Source organism: Lucilia cuprina, chromosome 6 (assembly GCF_022045245.1).
Source record: "Lucilia cuprina isolate Lc7/37 chromosome 6, ASM2204524v1, whole genome shotgun sequence".
In the NCBI taxonomy this organism is placed as follows: domain Eukaryota; kingdom Metazoa; phylum Arthropoda; class Insecta; order Diptera; family Calliphoridae; genus Lucilia; species Lucilia cuprina.
In genome coordinates this window covers 49,133,858-49,145,026 of record NC_060954.1, presented here as the reverse complement: position 1 = coordinate 49,145,026, position 11,169 = coordinate 49,133,858, and the positions used below count along the sequence as shown (strand labels likewise).

The window sequence follows — 11,169 nt, the reverse complement described above, 5'->3', positions numbered from 1 at the left end:
GCTACATTGGAAAGGAGAAAGAGAGGATAATAGTCCATTCTGAATCCATTTTATTCGAAAATTTCTCGCTATCATCCATATCATGGACTCTGAAGTAAAGTTCAGTCAAAGACGTAATCCGAAGAGAAGAAACATTAAACTTTATATTCTTACTCGATGTAAGTGGAACCAATACATTGATTTAAGAATAAAATCGATTAAGTGTTTATTTAAGTCATTAAATTACAATTAATAACAATAACAACAAAAAGAAATCGCTCTCTCAGACATAGGTCGCGGCTGTAACTAAAGCAAAGTACAATTGTACAACATCCCTTTTATATACACACGCTCACACACACACACATTCACAATTTTCATACTCTCAACAAAATGTCCTTAATCCTTTCGCTCTTTATTGGTATTTTCTTAATTTCCCCTTGACACTGAAGGAAAAAACGTGAATTTCCAGATGTTTAGCATGTGTTTCTGGCTGTAACTGATTGTGTGTCTGTGTGTGTATGTGTGTCTTAATAATATTCTTAGAACAAAAATTTTTAAAACAGTATCGTGTTAACTGTTGAATACATCAATTTAAATTTGAAACATGTTAAAATTAGAGAAATACAATTAGTGCGGGAAAAATGTCTACAGCGAAAAAAGAGCGTAGTAGTCGAGTAGTTTCTAAAACGTCTGCAGAAAAAAAGAAATACGTGGTGGAAAAAATCCTGTCGCGACGCAAGCGCAATCGGAAAGTGCAATATTATCTCAAGTGGAAAGGTTTTGATGAAAGTGAAAATAGCTGGGAATCAGCAGAAAACTTAAATTGTAAACACTTGATCAACATATTTGAGGCACAAATAGCGAAAACAACTCTTAAGGTTAAAGTCAACGTAGATTCTGACAGAAGTTTGACATTAAGAACGCGCAAAACATTGAATTCACAAACAGTAGAAGCAACTAAACCCGCATTGGATGAAAGTGAAACTGATAAAGAAAATTCGGAAGATCTCAAAGATAGTTCAATAAAACCCCTTAAAACTGACGCCGAAGAAGTAGCAACAAAAGCCAATGCAGAGGAACAACCGAAAACAACAAAAACTGCTGTTATCGCAAAATCAACTAGAAATACAAAAGTTTCTGAAAATTCTTCAACAATTACAAAAGAAACCAAAGAACCTGCAGCCGAAACCACTCTAGCCACCTCTAAATCTTATGAAATTATCAATGAAAATTTATTGGTTACAGATTTTCTAACTAGACCCTCTGTTCAAACGGGTTTCGATAAAGGCCTTGAGGTGGAAAAAATCTTAGGTGCTACAAATGTTAAGGATCAACTCTACTTAGTTGTAAAATTTCACGGTGATGATGAACCACAATTGATATTGAACACGATAGTAAATCGAAAAATTCCTCAAATGGTGATAAAATTCTATGAAGACTCTTTGTCTTGGGATACGGATGATGAGCAAGGATAATTAATTGTTGAAGGATGTTGTGTTTAGTTAAAAATTTTAAAAATCGTAAATTTGTTAAATTTCAAAAACAATTTAATGAAATGTTTTTATAAATAAAAGAAGAATTTTTTTTAAAGGGTTTTTGGTTTTCCTCAGCAAACACTAGACTGGATGTAGACACAATTTTCTAAATTGAAAATCGGATTTCAATGTAAACAATTTTTTTGGTGAGGGGAATTTTCATTTTCTTTACTTTGACTAGGGATTTACATTATAATATTGACATCGAGCCTCAGATTCTGACTTTAGACGGATATCCCATATAGCCTGCTCTTCAAGACAGTTCAGTTCTAATTCACTTCTTATTCATTTGTAGATTAGTTCTAGTTCCGTTTATATTTCAGTTCTAGGTTAGTTATAGTTCAGTTCTAGCTCAGTTCTAGTTAAGTTCTAGTTCTAGTTCAGTTCTAGTTCAGTTCTAGTTCAGTTCTAGTTCAGTTCTAGTTCAGTTCTAGTTCAGTTCTAGTTCAGTTCAGTTCTAGTTAAGTTCTAGTTCAGTTCTAGTTCAGTTCTAGTTCAGTTCTAGTTCAGTTCTAGTTCAGTTCTAGTTCAGTTCTAGTTCAGTTCTAGTTCAGTTCTAGTTCAGTTCAAGTTCAGTTCTAGTTCAGTTCTAGTTCAGTTCTAGTTCAGTTCTAGTTCAGTTCTAGTTCAGTTCTAGTTCAGTTCTAGTACAGTTCTAGTTCAGTTCTAGTTCAGTTATAGTTCAGTTATAGTTCAGTTCTAGTTCAGTTCTAGTTCAGTTCTAGTTCAGTTCTAGTTCTAGTTCAGTTCTAGTTCAGTTCTAGTTAAGTTCTAGTTCAGTTCTAGTTCAGTTCTAGTTCAGTTCTAGTTCAGTTCTAGTTCAGTTCTAGTTCAGTTCTAGTTCAGTTCTAGTTCAGTTCTAGTTAAGTTCTAGTTCAGTTCTAGTTCAGTTCTAGTTCAGTTCTAGTTAAGTTCTAGTTCAGTTCTAGTTCAGTTCTAGTTCAGTTCTAGTTCAGTTCTAGTTCAGTTCTAGTTCAGTTCTAGTTCAGTTCTAGTTCAGTTCTAGTTCAGTTTTAGTTCAGTTCTAGTTCAGTTCTAGTTCAGTTCTAGTTCAGTTATAGTTCAGTTCTAGTTCAGTTCTAGTTCAGTTCTAGTTCAGTTCTAGTTCAGTTCTAGTTCAGTTCTAGTTCAGTTCTAGTTCAGTTCTAGTTCAGTTCTAGTTCAGTTCTAGTTCAGTTCTAGTTCAGTTCTAGTTCAGTTCTAGTTCAGTTCTAGTTCTAGTTCAGTTCTAGTTCAGTTCTAGTTCTAGTTCAGTTCTAGTTCAGTTCTAGTTCAGTTCTAGTTCAGTTCTAGTTCAGTTCTAGTTCAGTTCTAGTTCAGTTCTAGTTCAGTTCTTGTTCAGTTCTAGTTCAGTTCTGGTACGTATGTAGTTGCAACTCCACATTTCACTTTATATTTGATGTTTTTTTATTCGAAAGAAAAAATTATGGATTTTTTGAAAAATAATGGTTTTTTTCAATTACACAAATTTAGTAATTGATAATTTTGTTGTTATATTTTTGTTAATATTTTCAAACTCACAATAATGTTTGTAGTTCAAAGTTAGAGAGAGATAAGAAATTCTAAATTACTTATTTGTTTAAAAGCAAAACCAACAAAAGTAATAAAATACAGATAAAAGAAAATATGTACGTTGAACATAAAATATAGCGATGGTGAGAGTTTCACACCGTTTAACTAACATTATTTTTCGAATATGATATAAAACCGCCAATTGGTTTCTTTTGGAGAATAAAAGATAACTGCCATTATAATAATTGTGCTCGAACAACAAGTAAGTTATGTGATGTTAACCTTTAAGCATCGCTATAAAAAGCTAAAACTTTATTGGAAAATTAACAGAAATATATGTATATGTATTTGAGTTTTAAAATGTATGTATGTACACAGATATGCATGTATATAATGTACATTTGTATGTACATATATTTTAATGAATTTATAAATATGTCTGAATATTCACTAGACATTCCACATCTTTCCAAACATTTTTCATTTAAAATCCCACATTTACACTAACAAAATAATATAGCTGTGTGTTTCTGTTTGTATCTGTGTAAGTCTAATGTGTAGAATTCTCTCTTTGAAATCATTCAGTCTGTTTGTGTGTGAATATATGTACGTATGTATATATGAACTTGAATTTAACTTTAATTGATAAACTTGAATTTTTCAACTGTTTTCAACATTATTGTTATGATATTTTTCTTTTTCATTTTTCTATACAACTTAATATTCCGCATTTTTATCAGTCAGTCATTTAGTTCGTCTGTCCGTCTACTCTTTGTTTTTATATTTAATTATTTATTTTTGAAGTTTGTGATTAGATGTGACGAAATTATCAAACTCGGGGCCCCTTAAGTAAAAGAAGGGGCGGACATCAAAATGTCTAAAAATGAACATGAATACTTTTCCATACATAATAGCGATGTGTGTATGTATGTATTTAAAATATTTTGATTTCAAAACTTTAAATCATTTGTTAAAAATGTTTAAATAATGTTTTCATATTAGTATAATACTTTATTATTGTTGTTCAACAAATTAGCATGAATTTGTAAAATATGTGTTTATACCTATATGAGATAAAAGTAATTTATTCAAATTTAATTATAGGATTTTAATAGCAATTTAGACATAAATTTAAATTATATTTAAATATGCAGCTATTTATAGATTTAAAAAATTTAATACATAACGATTAATTAGAATTTCTTATTAAATAAAAATCCAGACAACTGCTTCAAGTTTAGGAGTCTATAGGTCAATATTTTTCCTAATATTTCTCAAGTTATCTAAATAAAGTCTAATTTTAAAGAAGTTACTACAGAAACCTTCTTTTATAAGGGAAAAGTTAAGCTCTTAACATATAGAGAACAAGATTACTGCTTACTCTCTGTCTTACGGAAAATATGAATAAACTAGAATCGACCAAATCTTAAGCAGAACTAAAACATAACTAGAACAGAACTAGAATAGAACTAACAACGAACAAAAACAGAACTAGAACTGAACTAGAACAGAACTAGAACAGAACTAGAACAGAACTAGAATAGAACTAGAACAGAACTAGAACAGAACTAGAACAGGACTAGAACAGAACTAGAACAGAACTAGAACAGAACTAGAACAGAACTAGAACAGAACTAGAACAGAACTAGAACAGAACTAGAACAGAACTAGAACAGAACTAGAACAGAACTAGAACAGAACTAGAACAGAACAGAACTAGAACATAACTAGAACAGAACTAGAACAGAACTAGAACAGAACTAGAACAGAACTAGAACAGAACTAGAACAGAACTAGAACAGAACTAGAACAGAACTAGAACAGAACTAGAACAGAACTAGAACAGAACTAGAACAGAACTAGAACAGAACTAGAACAGAACTAGAACAGAACTAGAACAGAACTAGAACAGAACTAGAACAGAACTAGAACAGAACTAGAACAGAACTAGAACAGAACTAGAACAGAACTAGAACAGAACTAGAACAGAACTAGAACAGAACTAGAACAGAACTAGAACAGAACTAGAACAGAACTAGAACAGAACTAGAACAGAACTAGAACAGAACTAGAACAGAACTAGAACAGAACTAGAACAGAACTAGAACAGAACTAGAACAGAACTAGAACAGAACTAGAACAGAACTAGAACAGAACTAGAACAGAACTAGAACAGAACTAGAACAGAACTAGAACAGAACTAGAACAGAATTAGAACAGAACTAGAGTAGAACTTGAGCAGAACTTGAACAGAACTAAAACTGAACAAGAACTGAACTAGAACTGAATTATAACTGAATTAGAACTGAACTAGAACTGAACTAGAACTGAACTAGAACTGAACTAGAACTGAACTAGAACTGAACTAGAACTGAACTAGAACTGAACTAGAACTGAACTAGAACTGAACTAGAACTGAACTAGAACTGAACTAGAACTGAACTAGAACTGAACTAGAACTGAACTAGAACTGAACTAGAACTGAACTAGAACTGAACTAGAACTGAACTAGAACTGAACTAGAACTGAACTAGAACTGAACTAGAACTGAACTAGAACTGAACTAGAACTGAACTAGAACTGAACTAGAACTGAACTAGAACTGAACTAGAACTGAACTAGAACTGAACTAGAACTGAACTAGAACTGAACTAGAACTGAACTAGAACTGAACTATAACTGAACTAGAACTGAACTAGAACTGAACTAGAACTGAACTAGAACTGAACTAGAACTGAACTAGAACTGAACTAGGAAACTGAACTAGAACTGAACTAGAACTGAACTAGAACGAAACTAGAACTGAACTAGAACTGAACTAGAACTGAACTAGAACTGAACTAGAACTGAACTAGACTGAACTAGAACTGAACTAGAACTGAACTAGAACTGAACTAGAACTGAACTAGAACTGAACTAGAACTGAACTAGAACTGAACTAGAACTGAACTAGAACTGAACTAGAACTGAACTAGAACTGAACTAGAACTGAACTAGAACTGAACTAGAACTGAACTAGAACTGAACTAGAACTGAACTAAAAACTTAATCTGTTATCTCAATTCCCATAAAAATACTATTTGTATATTCCCACATTCTTTCTTATCTACAACATAAACTGCAAAAAGAAACCACTAAAAGACCGGAAAATTCTTTAGAATTTTAGATTGAAAATATATTTTAACGCTGAATCATTTAAATAAAACAACAATACAAGCATTTCATTATTTCATTGAGTAAATAAAATTAACAAACCAAATTATAAACAATAGATAAATTTCAAGAACAATAAAAAAATTAACAAAAGAAAAACATACCAACCTTTGACCAAATCAGTAAACAAAACAAATGCTGCGTTTTATGTACATACGTTAAGTATTGGCATCACTTAAATTGCATAAACAGTTGTCAAAACAAGGATTTTTATAAAGCAGAGTTGTATAAAAACTATAGCAGGGAAATGTTTTTTGGTTTTCAATTTAACTTTTTTAAGACTAGTAACAGTTTACGCAGTTTAATAATAAAGAAATCAACAAATATAACTAAACATCAGTCATAATCACACACACGCAATTTACAAACAAACATTTTATTTTATGTAAATGTTAGTTAGCAACTGTTTTAAATTTTACAATCTTTTACATTTGTAAACATTACAAAATAGTATGTATTTATTTTTTGTATTCTTAGTTTTTTCCATTTAATATATTGAAAACGACCGTTTTGTTATTCTTTAAACATTTTTCTTTAGCGCTGTTTTTGCATATTTTGAAGGTTTTGGAAAAATAACAACAAAAAAACGTCCGTATTCCTGAGAGTTTGTATTGTAACTGAAAAAAAACCCAAACTGGCAAAAAAAAAGTTCTTATTCGATTTTATTTTTGTTATTTGCAAAGCAACAAGCATAAACAATAACAAAAAAGCTATAAACACAGAATGAAAAAACAAAACAAATAAAATAAAAACAAATAAAAAGAAAACACAACAAAAAAACTTAGAACAAACCGATTACTTGTTTTCGTTATTCGTTTAGAAATAAAGAAACGCCAAGCAAAAATTTAAAACACATGCACATACATGCTTTTAGAAATAAAGAAACGCCAAGCAAAAATTTAAAACACATGCACATACATGCTTTTGCATGCACAAAATATTAACAACAAACTTATACACACTAATCTACATATGGATAGACGACGACGTCGTCATCATTATCATCATCATAATCACAAAACACCAAACATCGTTGTCAACATTTTAAAAACACCTTTAAATTAAACTCTTTTTAATTTGTTTCCCCAACATTTCGCTCAATAATTCTCACACTTTTACACACACACAATCTCTCTCAGTCTTTCAGCTTTCAGTTTCCCCATAATATTTGTTAATCTCTCCTACGAAACCCCCAAAACAATCCCTTGAGTAATGAAACCCATACAAATCAAAAAAAAATCTCAGAGATCATGTTCTATTGCATTATGACGCATTACCCGAGTTGTAGCTCTCTCGGTTTGTATTCATATGTATGTTGAATTTAATGTATATGTACATTCCTCGATACTTGTGCAATCAATTGGTTATTGCAGTTTTTATACCCTACACCTATTAAATTGTAGTTCCATCGTTTTAAATCACTTCTTGAGTAGTCATACACTAAAGGCTAGTCTAGATAATAGATCAGACTATAGTCCAGACTATATAAAACAATACTAAGGCCAAATTATAGTCAAGACTATAAACCAGACCATAGTCAAGAATATAGGCCAGACAATAGACCAGACTACAGTAAAGAATATATAAAAGATAAGATAATAAACGAGATTATAGAATAGACTATTGTCAATAAACTATAGTATAACCTGACCATAAACCCCATTAGAATCGAAACTATCGATATGACTTTTAACGTTACTACAGTTCAGAGTATAATCCTTGCGTTTGTTATAACTTGGACATGTTGATATTATATTTGGATCTAATTTATGTGAAAGAACGTCGTCCCCAATTGAATCCGCACGTCTAAATTTGTGAGCTGTGTGTCCATTATAATATCATACCCAATATGTTTAAATTTAATTTAGGTGAAAGTTTAGCATTGACAAAGAACGTGCCTTATTGAATCCGCATGTCCAAATTTGTGTCCATTCAAAATACTTACCATCATACTAACTTTAAGACTTGCTAATTTTGATAAGGCCTCTTGTCCTGCTCTTGTTAGGGTCACTCCATAGAATATTTTTGGTTGTAATCACCGTTACTTTATTTCATTCTTGTATGCGACCGGACACGTCCAGTTGATTCAGTTACTAGTCTATAGTCTAGTCTATAGTCTAGTCTATAGTCTAGTCTATAGTCTAGTCTATAGTCTAGTCTATAGTCTAGTCTATAGTCTAGTCTATAGTCTAGTCTATAGTCTAGTCTATAGTCTAGTCTATAGTCTAGTCTATAGTCTAGTCTATAGTCTAGTCTATAGTCTAGTCTATAGTCTAGTCTATAGTCTAGTCTATAGTCTAGTCTATAGTCTAGTCTATATTCTAGTCTATACTCTAGTATATAGTCTATTCTATAGTCTTGTATATAGTCGAGTCTATAGACTATGTAGTCCTTAATCTACTCTATTAGTCCATAGCCTTGTCTATATGTTTCTTTATTGTCTAGTCTGTATAGTCAATACTAGACTATATAAGTAGTATACAGTCTAGTATAAAGAGTCTAATCTATAGTCTACAAGGTATTAGTCTATAATGGAGTAATAATTTCTAAATTTAGTTTAATCTTCTTATAGGGTATCAAATAGTCGACTCTATGTTTCTTATAGTTTTTATTATTATGTGTTGACAGTATAAGCACGAGCCATATGAAATCTTAGTTGTGTTTGACTGTAATCTTTTTTTGCATTAATATATCAAATGGGAAATTGAAAAATCAATGCAATTACTTTAAGAAAACAATTAGTATATTTTTATTTAATGAAACTTAAAGGGGTTGTTGAGGTACTTACATACTTAGATTTTTATCATTATATATGATCTGGAACGAAAAGCGACTGTGTCTGATTACTCAAAAAATCTAAAGACGATATTGTATTCCCCATAGATTAGTACTTTTACTCCTTCTATAGTTTTTAGAAATTAATGAGGTAGAAAAATCTCTGCCCTTAGGAATTTCCAGTTAAACTTTTCATTATAAAATATCATTAATAAAAAAACATTTTAACAAAATTAGCACACATTTGGCTAATGAGGTGTCCCAGTCCGTTTGAACATTAGTTAGTTATTGTTTAATATTCAATCATGGCACATTGGTATAATTATTTCTTACGTCTCGTTATATATCATGGGATATTTCTTGGTTTCACCACTGTTTACATGGATATCTCTAGAAATCTGGTGAAAAGTTATAGTTTTGTTAAAATCTTTGTATGTTTGCAAAATTTTATATATTTAGCCATTACCATATGGTATTTTATAGATGATTTTATTCATGTCGATATACGTTTTAGTGAAAATCTTGTTATATCATTTGCCATAATAGGCGTTAGCCTTTTTCATTTGATTTCATTTGTTATGATCATATTGTTACGTTACAAAGGAGATAAGATTTTGGAGAAATTTCTGAAAATATTCTTATCGCTGAAGCGTGAATATTTTGATCAAATACTTTACCAGGCTAACGAGAAAAATACTAAAATAATAATGATTGTGAACATTATAATAATGACTGCTAATAGTTTGGTTACTATAATTAAAATTATGCCAATTTTACAAGAAGGAGCTTGGATGTTTGCCGTCATAGTTTTTTGGCATGGCTATTTATACGCCCTACAACATTATGCGATGCTACATCATGGTCTGATATTGAGTTATATTAATCATTGTTTATTTCAATTAAATAATCAACTGCGATATGAGGAAGTGAAACCACCATTAGCCAATGTTTACTTTCGTCTATCGAAAGTATTGCAAGAAGTGAATAGGCTGTATGGTCCCACCATATTTAGTATGCTTTTAAGCATTCTGTTAACCAATTCAATATCTACTTACAGCATTATAATAAATATAAAAAATGGCGAAAATTTTCTAGAATACGAACATTTAATGCAAGTAAGCGTTTTGTTATTTATATCCATCGATTTATATTTATATTTCTTAATATGTGATCGTATAAACGAGACTGCTGGAGAGACACAGAGAGTAATATTGGAATATAATATTAGAAATTATAATGAAGAGGTTTGTTCTTTTTTGATTATTTAAAGCTGAATTAAAACTTCTTCTTCTTCTTCTTTTTACAGGTTGAGCTGTTATTTTTAGGACGTTTAGTTATGAGACTTAACATTAATATCTGTCGTATGTTTGATATAGATTTGAGTTCATTATTTGCCCTGATTGGTGGTATTGTTTTAAATGCAATTGTCTTATTTCAAATTCATTATACTTTACTAATCGAATATTCTTATGATTATTAATATTTTGCTTGGATTTTTATAAATATAAATGTATTTCATTTTTTCAGTGAAGGAGTACATTCTATTAAAAAAACAATATATAAGAATCAATAATACAGTTGTAAAAACTTAAAATGTGCATTATATCAATTAAAGATATTATTAATTTCACATATTCGTAACATTAAAGAAATATATCATTATATTAACGAAACAAAACCATAAAATATTTGATTTTTTTCAGTTTATTTATGAAAAGTTTTCATAATAAAAGACCACTAGAATTTAAACTACGCCATGGATTATATTATAGACAAGACAGACTATAGACTATAGACTAGGATATAGACTAGACTATAGATTAGACTATAGACTAAACTATAGACTAGACTTTAAACTAGACTATTTACTAGATTGTACACTATATTATAGACTAGACTATAGACAAGACTATAGACTAGACTATATATATAGACTAGACTATATATATAGACTAGACTATAGACTAGACTTTAAACTAGACTAATAACTAGATTGTACACTAGATTATAGACTAGACTTTAAACTAGACTATTTACTAGATTGTACACTAGACTATAGACTAGACTATAGACTAGACTATAGATTAGACTATAGACTAGACTATAGACTAGACTATAGACTAGACTATAGACTAGACTATAGACTAGACTA

The 11,169-nt window shown here is 30.3% G+C and overlaps 1 protein-coding gene across 1 annotated transcript; it reads left to right on the top strand.

Moving 5' to 3' along the window:
- Positions 1-299: 299 nt before the first annotated feature.
- LOC111686031 (chromobox protein homolog 3-like) lies at positions 300-1,538 on the top strand. Its single transcript, XM_046954839.1, has one exon. It carries the CDS (start codon positions 624-626, stop codon positions 1,455-1,457), a length of 834 nt encoding a protein of 277 aa, XP_046810795.1. The 5' UTR covers positions 300-623; the 3' UTR covers positions 1,458-1,538.
- The last annotated feature ends 9,631 nt before the right edge of the window (positions 1,539-11,169 follow it).